General features: G+C 36.3%; 1 protein-coding gene across 15 annotated transcripts in view; it reads left to right on the plus strand.

The window, feature by feature from the left end:
• PCM1 (pericentriolar material 1) overlaps window positions 1-22,081 on the plus strand; it is a 76,821-nt gene that overhangs the window by 23,781 nt on the left and 30,959 nt on the right. For 9 of the 15 annotated variants that reach the window (XM_073219108.1, XM_073219105.1, XM_073219111.1 and 6 more), the window contains 14 exons: window positions 1,364-1,565; window positions 2,395-2,568; window positions 3,067-3,221; window positions 3,336-3,571; window positions 7,221-7,375; window positions 7,522-7,651; window positions 8,665-8,805; window positions 9,354-9,544; window positions 10,792-10,992; window positions 12,332-12,551; window positions 12,653-12,798; window positions 13,299-13,489; window positions 15,537-15,708; window positions 17,588-17,946. In XM_073219108.1, coding sequence (XP_073075209.1) covers window positions 1,364-1,565; window positions 2,395-2,568; window positions 3,067-3,221; window positions 3,336-3,571; window positions 7,221-7,375; window positions 7,522-7,651; window positions 8,665-8,805; window positions 9,354-9,544; window positions 10,792-10,992; window positions 12,332-12,551; window positions 12,653-12,798; window positions 13,299-13,489; window positions 15,537-15,708; window positions 17,588-17,946 — 2,673 coding nt within the window. Of the gene's footprint in view, window positions 1-1,363; window positions 1,570-2,394; window positions 2,569-3,066; window positions 3,222-3,335; window positions 3,572-7,220; window positions 7,376-7,521; window positions 7,652-8,664; window positions 8,806-9,353; window positions 9,545-10,791; window positions 10,993-12,331; window positions 12,552-12,652; window positions 12,799-13,298; window positions 13,490-15,536; window positions 15,709-17,587; window positions 17,947-22,081 lie in introns of those variants that run through there. The other 6 variants (XM_073219110.1, XM_073219112.1, XM_073219117.1 and 3 more) reach the window with 2 other exon arrangements.

The following is a 22,081-nucleotide window of genomic DNA, read 5'->3' on the forward strand; positions in this document are numbered from 1 at the left end:
TTAAATCCTTTTTAAAATTACAGTCATCTCAGGTGGGGTTAGGAAAGGTATAGTCATCCTAGTTAAACTAGTTCTATAGAAAAAGCATAGGAAAGGCAATAGTTATCTTAGTTATACTATAAGAGCTACCTTTTCTCCTCCAGAGATGTTTTATTTGCCTCTAATTCAGATCTAGTTACTAGTCCTCACTCGCTTTCCTCATATGTTTTCAGGCTTAGTCCCTGCCTCTTACCACACCGTTGGTGATGGGAGTTTTAGCATTGGAAATTGGAGTGACCAGCTGGTTGTTGTTATTCAACACTAGCTGCTGAAAAGACAAGGGAAAGAAAGAACATCTCCAGAGTCCCTGTTGCTTATTCTTCAGCCATTTCCTGTTTCTCTGCCACCCCCAGAAGAACCTGACTGTTTCTGCCTTAACACATACACCTCTCTTTTCCCTGACGTCTGCTAAGTCTCATCCTCTAGCAAATAATCTCCGTGATCATCCTTCCTAAAAAGATGACCACAACTAAGAAAAACTTAAAATTTGAAAGTTGTGTTCAAGGCCTTGGGGTCAGTTTTATACAAGTAGAGTAGAATTTTGCTTATTGTGACTACAAAGTTCTTTTCCCCCCCTGGGAAATTGTGAAAGCAGCACAAAAGATAGAACAGTGGAGGAGGAGAGTGAGGGGACTACAGGAAAGCAGCTGTAGCAGTGGCAGTGTGAGCAGCATGTGATGGTCGTCACAAGAAAGATAAATGGCATTAGTTTTAAACGGGTAGGAAAGAGTAGTGCAAAGACTACTAATCTTCATTGTCCTTGAAGGCATAAGATACCTTTGTCTGATCTGTATGGACAGAAAGTAAAGTGTAATTCAAGGACTATAGGGGATTTCGCCATCGTCTTATTAGGAAATTTTATTGTGAGTAGTAGTTCGTGGTATGGATGTGCCACAGTAACTTTGTTTTATTTTATCTTGTGGAACAAGAGAAGTTCCGTCTTGGAGACCAGATAAAATTCCTCCTCGCTGTAGATTTAGAACTCTTTAGGGACCTGAACTGCTAGGACTGCCCTGCAAAGATTTGTAGATGGTGTGCCGAACATGATGGCCCTGTTTAACTTAACCTAGAACCAAACCGTTGTTCCTGTCAATTTCTGTCTTGTCTTTCATTATTCTTTCCTTTCTGTTTTGACTCTGGTTGAGGAACGTGTTAGTAAGTGGCCTGGATGTTACATTCTTAAGTTTCTAAAATTTAAATCTGCAGAATTTAAGATGTTAATAAATTTTGTTTTTCTGTATTTAAGCAAACTGTGAATAAGTGTTGTTTGATGCCATATATTTTTATTTATGGAAGTTGGTCATTTTTTTTTTTTTTTTGGTAGTTGTGCCTTCTTCAGCCTCTCCACAAAGGGGCGTGGATCAGAGAAGTACCACTTCAGCTCCCTCTGCTCCCGCAGGCTTCGCACCCGTTGTCAGTGGAGAAGCCAGCACACTCTCATCGTCTGTTCCTTATCCTGCTGCTTCTCTAGTTTGTCAGAATGAAAATGAAAGTGAAGGCCATATAAATCCAACTGAAAAACTCCAGTAATAATACATTTTCTACAAACATTGTTCACATAGATTAGAACTGAATAATGGGAATTAATTATGTTTTTTCATTGTTGAAAATTCTAGAAAAACTTAATTTACTTAATATGATAAACATTCTTAAGTGAATAAAGGTGGTAGAAGGTGTGTGTGCGTGTGTGTGTGTGTGTGTGTGTGTGTGTGTGTGGTAGCAGCTTCTGTGAGCTGTTTTTTTCCCATTTTCCAAATGAAGGATTAGAAATAGCTGGGACTATAGTTACAAAGATTTCTATATTCAACTGGTTTAGAGCCCCAGCTCCCCTGAAATTTTATTTCACAAGGCTTTGTGACCAGGGACAAATAACTTGCCCTCACTAAGTCTCTGTTATTCATCTGAAAAATAAGGATGATAATACATACATTCATAAAGGTATTTTTAAAGATTAAAAAACACGGCATAGTTCCTGATGCATAGTAGAAACTCAGCAGACTCATTAATGCCTGCATATCTGATTTGCCTGAGAAGTAATACTTGAATATTTAGTACTTTATATTTTTGATACCTACTAAGACCAGGAATATTCTTGACATTGACTGTTAAGCTGTAAACTTTTATACCTGCTTAAATACTTGAAACTGGTTTTTTGTACTTTTATCCTTAATACAGCATAAGAAAATTATATAATGAGCTACTGAGTACTTGAAATTAATTATTTACTTTAAATTCATTTCAGTCACACCCCCTGGATATTTGGCTAGGTCTAAATTTTATTTGTATTGGCTGCTGTTACATGAAAAAAGTGCAGAATACTACAATGGGTATTAATGTTACATATTTTTTTATCAGAAAGTTAAATGAAGTTCGAAAAAGATTAAATGAACTGAGAGAATTAGTTCATTATTACGAACAAACATCAGATATGATGACAGATGCTGTAAATGAAAACACGAAAGATGAAGAAACCGAAGAGTCAGAATATGATTCTGAGCATGGAAATTCTGAACCTTTTACTAACATTCGGTAAGACCTCTTTAAGTTTGTTTTTCTAACGTATTCATCCTAAGTTAATGTCATCCTAACTTAATACTTTTAACATGAAACAACATCTCAATACTGAGTGCTATTTGCCTTTATTTAAGCTTTTCTCCTCTAAGTCTGCTGTTTTGGTCAGTGTAATCTTACTTGCTCTATAAATATAAACAGGTAAGTATTGAGTATAGTAGTTGAGTGAATTTGCTGTTTGTTAGATCGAATGCCAGTAAGTCATAAGTAGTTCCTAACTTAACATTTTCCTATGCTTTATTTTTAGATAGAATTATTATTCAGATATTTTGCTTTTTAAATTTCCAAATAGGATAAGTTAATGAAAAGCAACAGCCGATTAGAGTGAATTTAAATGGAGAAATAGCCAGTGATATTCTTAGTTTGAAATTATTTTATCAATAGTTTTAAAAACCTCAATTTTTAAAAATTATTATTTTTACCTTAAATAACTTGAGGCTGTTTTGTGTCTTTTAGAAATCCACAAGTACCTGCCACCTGGAATGAAGTAAATAGTAATTCTAATGCACAGTGTGTTTCTAATAACAGAGATGGGAGATCAGTTAATTCTAATTGTGAAATTAACAACAGATCTGCCAACATAAGGGCTTTAAACATGCCTCCTCCTTTAGGTATGATTGACTATATTCACAGATAATTTTGTCATTCTTGGGAAGTGGATTTTCTTTCATTAATATTCTTCTTAAGCATATTAAACTATGGGTTTCAATGATACATGTTTTCAGCAGATTGCCGATATAATAGAGAAGGAGAACAGGGGATTCCTGTTGCACAAGGTGATGATGATGAGGAAGAGGATGAAGAAGCAGAAGAAGAGGGGGTCAGTGGAGCCTCTTTATCTAGTCGTAGGAGCAGCCTGGTTGACGAGGCTCCAGAAGACACTGAATTTGAACAGATCAATAGACTCATGGCTGCAAAGCAGAAACTTAGACAGTTACAAGGTCTTGTTGCCATGGTACAGGTAAATACTGCTTGTTTTTTAAAAAACTGTCTTATAGGGCAAAATCTATATGTTCAGTAATTATGTTGCTAAAATTCTACAAGTACACATTGAGTTCTTCCTATTTGCCAGGTTGAAATGCTTGGCACTTAGCATTCTGTGTATCAGAGACCAGCAGACTTTTTCTATCAAGTGTGAGTTAGTAAATAATTTAGGCTTTGTGGGCCATGTATTCTCTGTCACAACTCCTCAGTGCAAAAGCAGCCTTTGACAATAGGCAAGCAAATGAGCATGGCTATGTTCATGTAACTCTATTACAAAAAACAAGTGTGTTTGTTTTCTTGCTGGTGACTCTGTTCTTCTATCATGTAAAAGTTCTCCTCTAACGTCTCAGTAAGATAGATATTCAACAAATAAAAGAGGTGTTAATTGACCAAAGTTATACTATTACCAGAGCCAGATTTGAAACTTTTACTAGAGCCTGAGATCTGAACTCACTCGATTTTAAAGAAAAACTCTGTAATGTCTCATTAAGGCCAAATAAGTAACATTGAAACCATTATTCATAAATTTTACAATGTGAAATTACATACAAATGTGAAATTTTATTACTGTTAACAGTTCTATATTGACTGATGTGATCCAAGACTTACTTAGCTTCTTACAGTTTATTAGACTAGGTATTATCTTTCTAAAGCAGCAACAATTACCAGAATTTTAATATCATTCCTTTTTACACTTTTCTCAGTTTTGTAATTACTGTAGAAACATATTTTTGAGAGTTTCTAAAATATCAAAATTTGTATGATTTTTGGAAATCAAAAAACTTCTGTTGAATGACTGTCACTTAAATAAGTAGATATTGCACCACTGGTAAAATTAACGAGTGATTTGTTTTTGTTGAGGTGTGTTTAGCTTGTGTTCGATTGAAAAATAATTGAAGTATAAAACATTAAAATTAACCACATTAACAAAGATGGAAAGGAAAACGGTTTTTCTCATGAATGAAAAAAGTTCAAGTTGTATTTGCAACGTCTTTTGAAATGCTACTTATTTTGAATTACTCAAGTAATGAATGTTCTCCCATTGTTTATAAATAAAGGAAACATTACTAGTAAACTTCCTTTGGGCCTCCATTCATAATCCATCTCCTTCATAGTTTACTAATTCTCTTTTGTCAAACCTTTTTCTGTATATTTACATACATAAAAAAATATGTGGAAGTTTTATTTGTTTTTTATATGTTCCCTTGTATTTTTACAAATTGTATATACCAAGTATTATTTTATAGCTTGCTTTTTTCCCCCACTTTACAATGTCTTGGAGAACTTTTCACATCAACATATATGATTCTGTATTTTATCGTTATAGAGATAAATAACTGAAATATTATGTAGGTAAATACAAAATATAAACAATGCTGCATACATAATATATAGGCAACAGTTCTTTTTAGTTGCAGTATAGTATTCTGTAGTATCAATGAACCTTAATTTAGTTAATCTAATTCTATTGATGTATACTTTTGTTTCCAATTTTTCACTATTTAGAAAGAACGTTTCAGTGAACATTTTTGAATGTGTCTCTTTGTGCATTGGTGCTTTCCTAGAGCACGTATGAAGAAGTGGAATTGCTATATCAGATTTTATGTACATTTAATTTTAATGGGCACTGCTTAATTGCTCCCCAGAATGACTGTATTAATTGATATCTAAGCAATGGTGTATGAGTCCATTTCCCCATACCCTTGATTACATTTTCTTATTTTGATAGACTTAACTTCTTTGACCATTTCTGCAATTGGTTTTTCTCTTTTTCTGACCTTTCTCTATTGTAAGAAGGGCTTTTGAGGGGAAGAAGGCATAAACAATGTATATATACAAATAACTTAGAGGTATATATTTTTGCTTATATATTCAAAGCCTATTTGTAGATACATAAACTGATAACTGGTTACCTCTGGAGAATGGAATCAGTTGGGGGACAGGGTTGAGAAGGAAATTCTCTAAATGTCTTTTTTACTTTTAAACTTTGATCGTAATGATGGTAGTACTATTTAAAAAAATTAAAACAGCTTCTAAAGCAAATCAGTAATAGGGTGTCTTGTGTGTCATGTACTTCTTAATTACTTCCCCATTTTTCCCTTTAAGATTCCTTTCCTCAGATACGTTACCTGAAGTAGGGATAGTAGGTCAGAAATGATGTCTAACTTGGTAGCTTATGGATAAATCAGCTTAATTTCAGACCCATATTGAATGGAGATCTTTTGCTTTAGGGACTGTTTTAAGACCTGAAATACGTATATGAGAGAAGTGAGAAAACTGCAGTCAGATTAAAGGATCTCCTCCTGAAAAAGAGCTATTGAAAAATGATCCAAAACTCCCAAGTTTTTGAATGTTTAAGATTGATGAGTTTTATTTTTGCTTTTCTAAGGGCAGTCATCCTCTTCTCGTACCTCTACTTAATCCTCTTTCCCAAGAGACTCAGGAGAAGGACTAAACAGTTACCATGATTATATAAAACTCTTATTCTCTTCTTGGGTAGATGAACTTGAGCAACTTCTCTGGCCCTTATGAAACCGTATATGTCTTACAAATCTCCAGATGTCTATGCCTTTTAGTTCCTTAGTCTGTGTTGGAATGTGTGTTAAAACAGTAAGTCTTTAGCCATTTACTCTTTTTGTGTTCGAGTTTGTACCATTTCAGTTCAGGCACCCTCAAGCTACCATTGGAAACTTAAGATGTTTTATTTTATATTTTTTCTTGTACTTTAATTTTTCCACCTTCTAGTATGTGAAAATGCCTCATGACCCATCTTTTTTCTGTTCTTGAGTCCCAACTCAGTTTCTTTCTTTTCTTAACCTTACTAGTAGTGAATCAGATCAGTTTTTCGATTGATATGAAGACCAGAATAACACCATCTACAAATTTAAAAACTGATCAGGCAGTTTTATAATTAAGAGTAAGCTCTGACTCTCTAAGGTTTTATTCAAATATTTCCAAAGGCTAAAGTTTCAGTTTAGGTCTTTAGAGAAAGCATGAATAAGTGTAAAATACATAGAATTAAATAGTCTTAAGAAAATATAATAGTTCACTCCCAAACACCCCAATTTTAGTGAGTATGTTGATTTCAATGAAAGATAGGAACTTCAGTTTTCCAATAGTTGTGACAGATTTGAGATGTCCTCACTAATTTTTGTATAGTGAGCCATTGGTATTTTCTTTGGCAAACTAAAGACCAAAGTGAGAAAATGGAATTTTCAAGAGAACAAGTAACTTTACTTGAAATTGTTCATGTAAAAGTTACACATCTTCAGAAAAATTATCTAACATCAAGACTTCCCATCTCCAGTAGTATGTTTCTATCTTCATATTCTCTGAAAAGCTATCCTTTGATAACTGAGTATCTGGTCAGGATAAGCAAAGGTGTGTTAATATTTGTCATTAGTGGGTAGTGGGCAGCTCATATTGTAAATGTGCTGTTTTTAGTTGTAGTACTTCATTTTCTGCCTTTGGTAGAGGATGAACTTGAGTGTTCTCTAAAATTCATGTACTTTTATGTATTGCTTTAATGTTTATGGTATGTAAATCTTAGGGATTGGTATGTACTAAGGTATGAACTGGACAGTCTTTAGATATATCAAGATTATTTTAATATAATGATGTTTTAGGATGATGATACAGCGGATCAAGGAGCTGTCTCTGCCAACACTTCAAATTTGGATGAGTTCTACTCAGCAGCAGAAGTCACCAAACAAAATGCAAATAATACGAGAGAAAATGCCAGTAAACCACAGAAAGATGCTGGAGTAAATGAAAAGGCAAGGTATGTTAAGCTTATGGCCTTCATTTAATAAATATTCTTAGTACCTATTATAGAGAAGGTACTTGGCTAGGTGCTATATTACATCGTGCTTAATGCTATCATCAGACTTGCTGGAGTCCACAAATGTAATGTCAATTTAATTATAGAGAGAAATTTTATGAGGCTAAACTACAGCAGCAACAGAGAGAGCTCAAACAATTGCAGGAAGAAAGAAAGAAACTGATTGAGATTCAAGAGAAAATTCAAGCATTGCAAAAGGCATGTCCTGACCTACAGGTAATTAGGAAATTTCTTTCTTTCCATTTTTCTGAAAAAAGGTGTTTAAAATCTAATGTCAGTTGAAAGAACTCATCCTCTTTTTCTAGTACTAATGTGACAGATTTATATTGGTTAATTTTATGATTAATGAAATGAATGAATTAATGAAGTGCATTACAGATACACATTTACACTGTGAAAGATAACACATAGGAGTTGACTCTTGATTATTTCCATTCTCTCACTTGCTGGGGTAGCTAACCATAGACTAAGATCATGAATATTTAAAACTTTTTATTATATTGACATATCCTGGTTTGAACTTTGCAATTAGGGGACTAGCGTTTCTTTTACTGGTCTGAAATTACATAATAAAGCCCTTAAGCCATCATGACTTATCTAAGGAAATTATAATATTTTATTTGTAGTTTGAATATTAAATGTATATGGTTTTGCCTATTAAATAGTACACTAGCCATGGGTCTTTGAGCTTTAACAGAAAAGGAACAATCTTTGACCCTATTAGGTAATTAGGAGTAGGGTTAATATGGGAAGCGAATACAAAATCTTCAGGTTTTTCTTAAAATTTATGGTTAGCTTTATTCTTCAGTCAGGTTTTGTTTTCAGAAAAAGGGAAACACGTCAAATGATGTTTCTAATAAAACTGTTTGTTTTCTAGACTCTTGCCTTTTCTACTTTATGTAATCCTTTTCCCCTTGTCCTCTATCTAAATAATGTCTGGGGGAATATATGCCAGAGTTTGGTTGAGTAAATGACTTTTTTGACAATAACATTTTATCCCTCTGGTGTCTGTTGATCCTGAGGGTTGCTGCTACTCACCAACTTCAGCCTGTGTTCTCATCGTTGTTCTTTTATGTCAGGTTTTCTTTGGATCATAATGGCAGTTAAAATCTGGTAATAACTAATGAAATATGGTACTAGAGCCCTAGAGAAATAATGAAATTACTGCTTTTATGAAATAACTTAGTTGTTTTAATTCCTCATAATTGTTTTTACTAATCCTTTTTTAGCTGTCAGCTGCTAGTACGGGTAATTGTCCCACAAAAAGATATGTGCCAGCTGTTACTTCAACCCCAACTGTGAATGAAAATGAAACCACAACAAGCAAATCTGTGTTTGAGCCTGCAGAATCTTCCGAAGTAGACAATGAGGTATTGTATCGTAGATAATGAAGAACTGTTCTAGCCTGCTGTTCCTGAGTCTTTAGTCACATCTTTATGAAGGAACTGAATATCTTTAAGATATGTCTTTAAATGGAGCAGTGTGTGTTTTCGTTGGGAGAAAAAGTGATTTCTTTCAAAAAGTAATTGTTAGGGTCTTCAGAATGGTCTTGCTGTTTATTAGTGGTTATTTGGCAGAATTACATGTATGGGACAGTTGGAGCAAATAGTAATCATTTCAGTTCAGAAAACCTATCCGTTGGCACTTATTTACATGTCATTTGTAGAAAATATCATAGAAAACATCCCCTAAATAATTGATGGAGTGTAATTGTGTGCTACTTGTTTTTATTAAGAATTAATGTGACTGATTTTTTTCTTGCTGCTAAAATATTTTAACCTTCATGGGTATTTTAGTGTAAAATGGATAGAGTGACAATAGAAATCTTTGTTGGTATTAGGCATTAGCCCATTTTTCTTTCAGGCTAAAACAAATCCAAATACTTAAACTAAGTTGACTCTGATTTTTAAAATAACAGCTGTGGATAGAAATGCGAAGACATGAAATGTTAAGGGAGGAGCTGCGGCAGCGAAGAAAGCAGCTTGAAGCTCTGATGGCTGAGCATCAGAGGCGGCAGGCTGTAGCCGGAACTGCCTCTCCAGTGGCTGTTTCGCTGAGAAGTGATGGATCTGAGAACCTGTGTACGCCTCAGCAAAGTAGAACAGAAAAGTAAGAGAGTTGTTTAATCTTTTTTTTTTTTTTTTTTAACATACCCTACCCAAGGCCTGGAGGCCAGCAGCTTCATCTCCTCCATCCCAGCACAAACCTGCTGTTTCTGTGAGGCCAGTGTGTCACATCACCTTTGCGACTCAGTTTAACCAAGTCCATTGTGCCTCTCTGTTCTGACTCTTCATAGCATTAACCTTGTTTCAAATGGTGACACGGATTTTCTTGAGTGTGTAAGACTTATTTTCTTAAATTTGGAGTTTAGAAAAACAGAATACTTGATACTCAGTAGTACTTTTCTGTCAGGCCAGAAATAAGCACTTTTTCTACTTGGGCGTTTGCTGTTTTGTAAATTCCTAAGGATCTTAAAACATTTCATGTGGTAAAACATTCTGCTTTTAGGATTTAAATTTGAAATTTCCATATTGAGAGTATTTCTAAAAGAATTGGTCATCTGTAAGATCAGTTCATTAATTATCTGTTTAGTAGTATTCAGATCTAAAATTTTGAAACCCAAATCTGTTACCTTACCATTTGATACCTTCAGATGGCATTTCTGACACATTGCACCTCACTCTCCTTTCTCTTAGAAGAACTTTTCCTGTTCTTGGAGTCCCGTTATGCATATGCATTTTAATGATAAAGCTATATGTACGATATTATTCTCTTCTGAGTACCACACATTGGAACTTCTGAGAAAGTTCTTTAGATCACTTTGATGAGCATCTAGGTTGGAGAACCATGGGTCTAGAATTGTACTTTCTAATACGGCAGCTACTGGATATCTGTTGATGTCAAAATTAAAATTAAACAGATTTAAAAATTCATTTTTTCAGTCACACTAGCCACATTTTCAATGCTCATTAGCCTTGTGTACCTACTGGCTACTGTCTGGATAGCACAGATAATAAATCATTACTGCTGTTGGAGAAAATGCTGTTGGACAGCTCTGATCTAGAAAACTTTTCAACTAGAAAAATTGAAAATTGAGAGGGCTTTAGGAAGAAAGTTCCAGGAGAGATGATTACTATTTTATTTGAAGAATTGAGTTTTGGAAGTCAGAGTAAACATTCTGTATAACAGCAGTGGGGAGAGTATAGCCCATCTTGTAGTTACTATGATTAAATGAAATTTTATATGTACACAGGTATGCAGGCACATATATATTAGGCACAATGTCTGGCACATATTAGGCGATGAAAGTATTTCGCTCATCTCTGGAATGACTTGTTTTTTGTCTCAATCTCTAGAACAATGGCAACTTGGGGGGGTTCTACCCAGTGTGCACTAGATGAAGAAGGAGATGAGGACGGTTATCTTTCTGAAGGAATTGTTCGGACAGATGAAGAGGAAGAAGAAGAGCAAGACACCAGTTCCAATGATAACTTTTCCACGTATCCTCCTAACAGTGTGAATCGTAACTCTTATAACAGAAAGGAGACTAAAAATAGGTTAGTTTCACTGTTTTAATGTTTGCTTGGTTCTTGAAAGAGTCTCAGGTCTTTTTGACACCAAGTAATTCTCCGATTGTCTGCACCAACTGGGTGTCCTACAGTTCAGTTTGATTCTGACATTAAGTACTTTGAGTTTGAGCAGACCCCACAAGTTAAGGGACTCAGTCCCACAAGACTGCCCTCACTTCACATGTCACAAGTCCCCCCCACACTTCTATCCTACTTGGTTACAAACTTGGGGGATCCCACAGTTCTTCAGTTTCCAGATCCACAATTCTACTGTTTAAGCAGTAATTTGCTTAAACTTCTCACAGAAGTCAGGAAAATACTCAAGTTTACTGGTTGATCATAAAGGATACAACTCAGGAACAGCCAGATGGAAGAGATGCATAGGGCAGGGTATGGGTAGGGGAGGGGTGCAAAGCTTCCGTGCCCTCTCTGCGTGCACTACCCTCCCAGCACTTCAGTTTGTTTACCAATGCAGAACCTCTCCTAACCGACTTGTTTCGGGGATTTTGTGGAGGCTTCATTACATAGGTACAATTAATTAAGTCATCTTATCCACCATTGTTGATTAAAACTGTCTCTGGCCCCTCCCTTCCCTAGAAGTTGGGAGATAGGGCTGAAAATTCCAACTCTCTAACCTGGTTGATTTTTCCGGTGACCAGTCCCCATCATAAAATTACCTGGAGCCTGCCAACTGTCATTAATATAAACTCGGTATGGTTCAAAGAGGCTCATTATGAATAACAAAAAACACTGCTGTCACTTAGGAGATGTCAAGAATTTTAGGGGCTCTGCTGGGAATCTGGGACAAAGACGAAATAGTTTTTTATTATATCACCAGAGTGTTGTCAAGATAGATCCCAGCTAGACCAGATCAAGATTCATAAGCTTTTAGCTTCTGTTTTGGGGAATTAAGCAAAAATGAAAAAATCATAGATAGTGAAAAATGTGTATTACATTGCTACTTACAGCAGTGAAAAATGTTTCATGCATAAAATATGGTAAGTAATTCTACTTGATAATAGAATGTTACTTGGCTAAGCTTAAAGCATGAAGAATGGAAAAACACTTGGGATAAAATATTTTCATTTGGCAGAATACAGAATTATATGGACACTTACGTGTAAAACATGTGAAAAGACCGTAAAAGAATTAAAATAATTGTACAAGGCTAGAAATCCAGAATTCCCCCACCCCTGCTTTATTTTCCATGCTTTTTAGGTTCCTTGAATATTTAAGAGAATACCAGACGAGTGAATCAAAGTTATTGTCAGATTTTAAAAACTAAATAATTACATATGATGACCTAATGCTTTAAATCTGGTTTTAGGTGGAAGAACGATCGCCCTTTTTCAGCAGATGGAAATTACCGTCCTTTAGCCAAGACAAGACAACAGAATATCAGCATGCAGAGGCAGGAAAACCTTCGGTGGGTGTCGGAACTCTCTTACGTGGAAGAGAAAGAGCAATGGCAAGAGCAGATCAATCAGCTAAGGAAACAACTTGATTTCAGTGTCAATATTTGTCAGACTTTGATGCAAGACCAGCAGGTAAAGTTTAGATGAAAGTAATTTTTTTTATCTTGTTTTTGAAACAGTACACATTTTTCTCAGGTCATCAGTAATTACCATGAAAATTTTTCTCCCCATAGACTCTGTCTTGTTTGCTACAAACTCTTCTCACGGGTCCTTACAGCGTTTTGCCCAGCAATGTTGCATCTCCTCAAGTACACCTTATAATGCACCAGTTGAACCAGTGCTATACTCAGCTAACGTGGCAACAGAATAATGTACAAAGGTGATCTGTTCCTTACAAATAGACTGTGTTATAAGTGCTAAAACTGAACAAGGCTTCTACAGTTACCTGCTGGGAAAAAGGGCATGGGCCAGATTGCATAGTCAGACATTCTCTGTCACCTGAGAATTTTATGAGCAATCATTTGCCCAATGTCCCCTCTCAGTACTGTGGACTTGACTTTTGTTTTTAAAAATGTACAGTATTCAGATTTTTATTTAATAATAGGTAAATTGTGTATAAATTATACCTCAGTAAAGTTATAAACAATAAAAACGAGTTTCTTCTAGTTACATCTACTGTCTAATAGAAATGCTAAGTGCAATTATTGTTTTAAAGGCTAAGTTACTGCGTTAAGCCTGCAGGACAAGCAGATACTTGTAGTAATTATCAGAGCAGTCTGTTCTGTATGCTTTTGAATCATTTCTTACATATATTCTTTCTGAATATACTTTACATAGATGGTACCACTGATTATTAAATCACTAATTAAATTTTTGTAGGTTGAAACAAATGCTAAATGAACTTATGCACCAACAAAATCAGCGTCCAGAGAAACCTGGAAGCAAGGAAAGAGGCAGTAGTGCCTCCCACCCACCTTCTCCCAGCTTATTTTGTCCTTTCAGCTTTCCTGCTCAGCCCGTGAATCTGTTAAACCTACCTGGGTTTACTAATTTTTCATCATTTGCTCCAGGTAAGTGTCTGAAAACCTAAAGGGAAAATAAATGGGTGCAAACTGGGAATATCATTTGTCCATTGTACGGACTTTAATCAGTCTCTTTTGGAATGGCAGGCAATGTTTGCAGAGAAAGCTACGAACTCTTTTCTACACTGATTCTTTATAGTGAAAACTTAAGCTTAATATGGTTGCTAATGAAATTAAACTATTTTTGAGTGATTGCTTAGTCTTACACCTTTGAATTATTCACAACTATTTATTAAGGAAAAAAGGAATTAATCCATTCAGTGGCTGCTCTATGTTAGGCACAGTGTAAAACATTAGGAGAATAAAAACGAGGAAGACAGCATTCTCCCACAGAAGCTTCGTGTCTTTGTAGGGAAATCTACTAGACTAATGGTGAGCACTTCATTCAGGCTTATGTTCAATTTTATTTAGCTTAAGCTTTTATCCAGACTTTTTTCTGCACCTGTTATGTGCCAGACACTATATAAATGACTAGGATTTGGATGAGTGTGACTAATGCTTTAAGGAATTTGGACTAGTGAGGAAGCTAAAAATGTCAGTACATGTTTAGGGCGGTGCCGTGGGTGCTGTAGCACTGGTGCACATGAGATGATGAGGGGCCTTGCTTGTCATTGGGACAAGTGACTGGCAGCAAATCTGTTTGTTCCAGAAAGTGTTACTTAAACTAAAGAATGAATAGAATTTATTTCTAGGGAGCTTAGAAGGAAAAAGGCTTTGGAATCAATAGAACCACTTAGAATTACAAAGTCTGTCACTTACTTAGGGAATTGGGTATTCATTAAATATAGTAGCATTTCGGGCCATTGCAGGGGAGAGTCACTGATGTGGCTGCAGAGCCACAGAGGCCTTCTGTGCTGTGCAAAGAAGTTTTGACTTTGTTGCAGACTAGAGGGACCTTGAAGGATTTTGAGCAGGGTACAGCATGAGATTTGTATTTTAGGAAGATTACACTAGTGTTAGTGTCAAGGAGAGATTGGAGAGAAAGAGCTGAGAGTCTTAGAGCTGGTGAAAAGAAAACAGGCGCTGTTGCAGTGATATCAGGAATGATTGATTGGTCTAGGTGTTGGCAGTAAGTCTAAAGAAAAAGGAGTATTTCAAAAGACATTTTGGGAGGTAGAAGAAGTGACCAGTTAGATAAGTCATAGAGGAAGAGGCGTTGAAGGTGTTTGCCTGGGAATATAGGAGAAAAAGGGTTGGGAAAGCTTTGTGAATATGAATATAAATAAATAAAAATTCTAGAGTGTATTTTAACAGGGTTATAAAACAATGGCATTAAAAATCTTAAGCTTCTTAGTTCACAAGTGTCAACACTGGCAGCAAACGTTTTTTGAGTTGGCTTTTCAGTAACAAATAATGAAAGAAATTGCACATTCAGTTCCTTTTCAGTGTACTGTGCTTCATACCAAAGCCAGCCCTGTACAGACTCTCCTTTCTTCATAAACTAGTTCACTTTTATGAAGCCTTCTCCCCCAAGGTGTTAGTAGCCCCTTTCCAGTGCCCCTCGTCAGCACTCTGTATAAGTATTTGTTATGTTCTAGTTTCCCAACTGAGTGGAAGGAACATAAGCTTTGGAGCCATTCAGAACTGCAGTCTAACCTGCTTTTTCATTTATGGGACATTTGATCTCTAAGCCTATTTTTGCACTGATAAAATGAATAGAATACCTGTTTTGTAGCACTGTTTTGCACATTAAACAAAATTACATGCGAAGTGCCTGCAGTAGAGTCTGGCACCCAGTAACCATTTGACAAATGTCAGGTACTGTTATTTCTAATTCCAGCTCTTACGGGATGGGGTCATTATTTATTTTGGTATCACCAATGCCAGAAAACTACATATATATATATATATATATATATATAATGGGCTGAGCTGTAAACAGTGATTGAATAGATGAGTATTGGTGCATTTTGATTAAGAATTTTTTGTCTTGGTAGATTTGAATGGCACATTTAATTAAAATTGTCTTTTAATTTCACACTGAGGCAAATGTACTGTTTTTATTGTCATCTTACCCTTTGCCTTTATTTATTAGGTATGAATTTCAGCCCTTTATTTCCTTCTAATTTTGGAGATTTTTCTCAGAATATTTCTACGCCCAAGGAACAGCAGCAACCATTAGCACAGAATTCTTCAGGGACAACAGAGTGTATGGCTTTTCCGAAGCCTTTTGAAAGCAGTTCTTCTGTTGCAGCAGAGAAACAGAGGTACCTGATCGTGAACGTAATCCATTATTTGCTTAAATGTCATTTTTGTTACCATATTAATTATATGTAAGTTGAAAATGCAGTTAAGGGGGAAGTTTGTGATTGTTTGACTCAGTAGTGTTGGGAATATGAAGCTTTGACCGTCTCCCCAGATTTCTCTCAGGCACACTTGCTGCTAAGCCTGGTGCACAAGCAATTCAGAGTTTTGATCAGGGTGTCCTGTAAGGTTCATTTCGGAAATATTAGACCTGACACATGGAGTGTCTTTGGCCTTAATTTGTTGCCTGTCTTTAAGTTCACTGACTTAAGGCTAGAAACTACCCCGAAGTGCTAGAGGATAGTCGGAAACTGAGAGCGCCTTTATCTGATTCATAGCTCCTGATCAGGATATGGTCTTTAGGCCTATCCGATGTTAGATTATAAACACAACTTTAACCAAGGAAGTTTTATGATGTGGTAGCATTCATAGGATTTCTTTTTCTCAATTTATTAATTTTTTCAACATGATAACCTTCCCAAATACAGTTTTTGACTCAAATAGTGTGAAAGATAAGGTGGATTGGATCAGGTTAATTATTCTGTAAACATTCTTATGCTAGATGCATAGTACTTTTATGATTGTGTTAATCCAGGAAATGATCTTTTTGATACCTGATTAGTGAAAATACTACAGCCTTTTAATTGCATTTGTTATTTAGTTCAGAAAAAAAACTTTTTAGAAGGATGAAAATTAGAGGTCATTGGAACCTAATATTTGTTCTCTCAGAAGTATTTCTTTGATTTTGTTTTTCCTAGCCCTTTACAAATAAGTCACATTACCTTTTACTTTAATTGTGTGATTGGGCATGTGTGGGGCTCCAGGCCCTACAGCTTCTGTCGTAACCTTTTATCTCTGCCATTTTTTAACAAAAGCAGCCATAAACAACATGTAACCAAGTGACTATGTTCCAATAACACTTACGGGCAGTGAAATTTGAATTTTATATAAATTGTGTCACTCTTTCTCTTTAATTTTTTTTTTCAACCACCTAAGAATATAAAAGCCATTTTAGCTCTCAGACCATTCAAAGACAGGTATCAGGTTGGATTTGGCCTGCAAATTGTAAGTTTGCTTTATAGGTCAGTGGCTCCAAAATTATATTCTTCAGAACACTATTGTCCATGTCAGGTTCTGGACATAAAGTTTTGGATGTCTTACTCACTGTGTGTCCTTCTGAGATATTTATAAAGCACACGGGCATATTAACATTCTGTGGAATCCTGCATACCTGTTTAACTTAGCTTTGCTTATATTTTCCCAAACTTAGATAACCAGTAAATACCTGGTAATGTCTTAAGGGATGACAGTGTTTAGCAAATAAAATTTGGAAAATGACACTAGACCAACAGAACTAAACTAGACTTAATGTGTGGAGAAGTAAGTTACTAGTTGTGTGGCTGATTGTTTTAAACAAATTCTGGTTCTATTTGAACTACTGTAGGTGACAGAGATCCATGTATGTTCGCAAATCTTCTACTATAGATCTTTCTCTGCTGTTCCTCCAAGTTTTTATTTGTGTCTGTTTGTATGTCCTATTCTTCCTTGCTTTTTCTTCTCCACTCTTTTCCGTCATAAATGCTAGCTCTTTGGAACTTTTGCCCAGTAAAAATGGTTTAGTGAGAAGGGTCCAATGGTAAAATCTAAAGTAATCTAATACATTGATGTAGTCTGTGTAATATTTACACATCTGTATATTTTTATGAAAATATTTTTATAGCCTGTTGACAATTTTATTTACCTAAACCTAATAGTGAACTGTAAATTAAGTATATCTGGAGTTATCAGTAAACACAGAAATCTGTCAATGTAATCTATAAAAATTTATTTTCATTTGGTAAGAAATCAAAAGCAGCCTGAAGAGCAGGTGGAAAATAGTAGGACACCATGGCTATATGAGCAAGAAGGTGAAGGAGAAAAACCATTTAACAAGGCTGGATTCACAGTGTCTGTAGAGAAAACTACAAATAGTCATCGCAAAACTCAATTAGATCCGAGCAGGAGAAGACGCCAGTTTGATGAAGAGTCCTTGGAAAGCTTTAGCAGTATGCCCGATCCAGTAGATCCGACAGCAGTGACGAAAACATTCAAGACAAGGAAGGCATCTGCACAGGCCAGCCTGGCATCTAAAGATAAAAGTCCAAAATCAAAGAGTAAGAAAAGGCATTCTACACAGCTGAAAAGCAGAGTTAAAAATATTGGTAAGTAGGGAAATCTGTTGAATATCGATCAGTACAAATGTTGGTAATCTTACTCTGACATGTTGAATAGTTAATTTTAGTTAATTTCAGTATGGCTAGATAGGTAGGCACTGTTCTAGACTTACTTGAACCAAGTCATTTTTAGTTACCTTTATAATTTTTTTTACAAAGTTTTTCAAATAGGTTTAATGTAGATATTTTAAAACATGGCATTTATTCTTTTTTGTGCTTCTTAAGGCTTATATTTCCTATATACGTGGTTACTATGAGCTCAGAAGATACTTTCCAAATCTTGTAGGTTACTAAAAATTGCCCAAATGCTCATGTTTTACTATTCTGTCTCTTTTAATATTATATTTTATCTTATATCTAACACTATAAATTTGGACATGTAACTACATTGCAGTCTTTGAATATCATCTAGATGAAACCACTTTTAAAACAATTTCCTCTTAGTGCTTTAGGAACTGGACTTTAGTTATTAATAAGGTAAAACATTAACCCATATTTTACTGGATCTTGCCATTGAGTATCAAAGGAAAGTTCTCTTTCAATGTTAACTGCATGCCACTTTAAAAAAAAAAAAGTTTTCTATGATTTTTGGAGAATTTGCTAAAGTCTAGTACTAGATTAAAATAGTTTTATTGGCTAAAATATGGGTTATCATAGTTAAAGGATGCACCTTCAAGTTGGCAGGGGGTATTTTCTGGCTGTGGCTTTGAGAGATTGTTCTGAGTTCAAGGAGATAGTATTTGGTGCTTAAGAACAAAGTATTCTAAGCTTAAAATAAGAAAAGCTTGAAAAAAATCCCTGTACACTGCTAACACCCTCTCTTGGAAGCTCAAAATATATGTAAAGATGTGAAAGTCCTGGAAAGCCCTGTAGTAAAAAATGCACTTGTAAACCCTGACAGCTCATCTTAGCCATTTTTGGTTAATGGAGACACCTCTGATGAAAGCCGTGGATGTTAAAAAGAATATGTGCATGTTTTTCCATTTCAGCTCTTCATGTATCCTTCATGTCCTTGGCTCCTACCCCTACCCCATCTGGATGGTTAAACAAGCAGATTTAAAAAGGAGTGACATTTTTCTCAGTGTATTCATTTCTTGAAAAATTTTCTAGTATATATGTTTGAGAAGAGCTGATTTCTTTAGTAAGTTAGTCAGTGATCTGAACACGCACAAATAAATGAAAATAACTACTATGCTTTCTCCATACCACCGGAGAACATATAAGTAAATGATAGCCATTTTGAGAGAGGTCCTTCGGGTAATGCATCGAACTTTCCATTTCCCTAGTACCTTGCCCCCACAAAAATGCCTTTTGTTATATGAATCAATAAGGGAAAACTCCCATTGGTCACCACCACATCCTGTCATCAGCTCGTTAACACTAGTGTGCTGGGCTGTGCTGCTCTGCCTTTCATGTCTCAGACAGATTTCCTGGGGAATCTTGTTTAGAGGCAGACTCCAGCTCACTCGGTCTGGGGAGGCATTCGAGAGTCTGCACTGTTAACAGTCTCCCATGTATTGTTGGTATTGGTCTGTGGACTACACTTTGAGTAGTGGGGACTTAGAGGACCCTTAGCCAACTTATGGCCATGTCCTCTTAAGCCTAGAAGTATTGGTGTATTTGCATTTTTGAAACTTCTTTACTCTGAGGAACTGGGGTCCCATATATGCTGTTCAAATTTTTTACTTTAAGGCAAAGATTGACATTTGACTCCTATGTACTCTCTCCTCTCATTTAAGTATAAAAATACCTGCCAGTAACATACATTCACATTTGTTCAATAGGTGTTTAAGGCCATCTGTCAGTGGCACACACACAAAAATAAAAGACTTGATGGAGAGTCAAACTAATATGTAGCAAAACCAAATTTGTCAGCTAAATCCTTGCTGTTCATAATGTGAGCCTCAGACAAGCAGCATTGGCTTCAGCTGGAAGCTTATTAAACGTGCAGACTCTTGGGCTCCACCTTACACCAATTGAATGGGTTTGCATTGTTTCTTAGTGTTTTTCATTCTTGCGTTTTAGCAAGATTTCAGATATTTGAATATATGCATAATAATTCTGAGAAGCACTGAGTTAGACCATTAATTTATGTTGTTTTTGTCTAGGCAGTAGGATACCTGTGATTTCTTAGACAAAAGAATGTTTACTCTGTCTTACAGGAAGTGGTAATGTAAGTGGATGAAGAGGAGATTGGAAAGCATTCCAAATTGTAGTAACAATAAGAAAAATATAGTTAGGACAGAGCAGGAGGAGAAGATGGAAATAGTACATGGCGAGCAGACCTGCATAGTGGGACTCAGCTTGTCTTGAGAGAGCGAGGCAGCTGTACTGTCCCAGATTCACAGACTGACCTGTTTTTTTTGCACACTTCGGCAGTCTTTGAGAAAATCTCCATTTAGTTTTGTTCTCCATTACAGTGATGTACCTTAATCTTTAGAGGTCTTTGTATGTACACATACACATTACTGCATTTGAAGTAAGATGTGACAGATTATGATAGTGATAATCATCTTTTAAAACTTCGGATTTTATGCCTTAACGAATTGAGCATGATTTCTTGCCTTGCGGGGTGTTTCAGTTATGCGACCCATAATTTGGCTACACTCTACTGGGCCTGAGCCCTCTTTTGATATTATCAGAGGAGTGGGGTCATATAGTCTAGATCTTCCTCATTCTTTTCCTGGAAGATAGGGTAGAACTCTTCATGTACTCATCTCTGGGTTTTAATTATTTCTGGATCTTTATTTCTTGCCTCCTCTCCTTCCTGTTTACTGATGAGGATTGAGAAGAGATGGATGCTCAGCATTAGGCAAGACAGGGTCGATGTGGCCAGTACAGAAAGAACCCTTTTTAGATTCCAAGAGTTTATTACTTCTGTAGGCAGAGAAAGGTACCAGCTCTGTGCATCTCTTGTTCATACACCCCAGGGCGACACTGAGGCCAAAGCAGTCAAAGAACAATTGCAGTGTGATGGGGGGACACCTGCTGTTGAGGAGCAGGGCTGTGCTGCAGCCTTTGGCACTTTATGGTCTGGAGAGGTACCTCGGGCTGAAGATAAAGGGCTCGCTCTTCATCAGATCCCAAGACATATACTCTCTTGTGACCCCTGCCAGGGATGTGGGGGGGGCAAGGGGAAAATGGCCACATGCAGCTGTAAAGGCCTGTGAGCGGCTGCTTTCTTGTGTTCCACGTTCCAGAAGGATCATGAGGCCTTCCAGTAAGACTTAGTTGCAGTCCAGCACTTAACCTAGGTGGCCTGCACGGGACGTGGGAGGCCTGTGGGGGCCGTGCTGGGCTGTTCCCCTGTCGTGGAGACACAACCAGGAGGACTGTTCCTTCTGGCTGTGTCAGCCAAGCCACTGAGCAAAAATACAGAGTGGGGTAAGGGGCAGGGTGGTGAAATGGGACAGGAGATAACAGCCTTCCAATGATGAGCATCGTGCAGTGGTGGCATTGTTACCTGAGCAGCCGAGCCAGTACTGCTGTGAAGTATTACTAACCTTCCTTCTCCCAGTCTCCCTGGAGGGTTACTGTTAAAGTGCCCAAGAGAATCAAAATCACACACTGGAGCCTCACCTTTGGAAACCTAACCCTTGATGTTTTCCACTGGGTGATCATAAGACCATAGTTTTTTCTCTCATTTTAGCATCTTAATAATTATAGCATGTTTCTTTTGACAGTTCAGCTGTTTGGAGGGTAAGTGCATCTTCTCGCGGTGCCTACTGGGTCTCTGCAAAAAGAATTTTGTGTAAGCCATACAATGTATATTTTAATTTTGATTAGATTTCATTCACTTTTCATGTGATTCAGTAGCAACATTCAAAAGCTTAATTTCATTTATATAAATGTTTTTGTTAGAATAACATTGAATTTTCTTCAGAGCTTTGTTTGCTATTAAATGAGCAGTAGTACTACCAGTTATAACATTTTGCTGATTACTTTTGGCAGTTGTATCCTTTATTGCTGGACCTGTTTTTTTTGAAGTTCAAAAATAACCAAGAGGCCTCTTTTTCCAGTAAGTTTGGTGCAGAAGGGATGAGAATGGCCAGACTTTAGTCTTGAGAGACCGACCAGTGAAGAAACCAGGAACCTAAATGTGAGGTGATGAGTCCTAACTTGA

This window comes from Manis javanica, chromosome 12 (assembly GCF_040802235.1).
Source record: "Manis javanica isolate MJ-LG chromosome 12, MJ_LKY, whole genome shotgun sequence".
Lineage (NCBI taxonomy): Eukaryota > Metazoa > Chordata > Mammalia > Pholidota > Manidae > Manis > Manis javanica.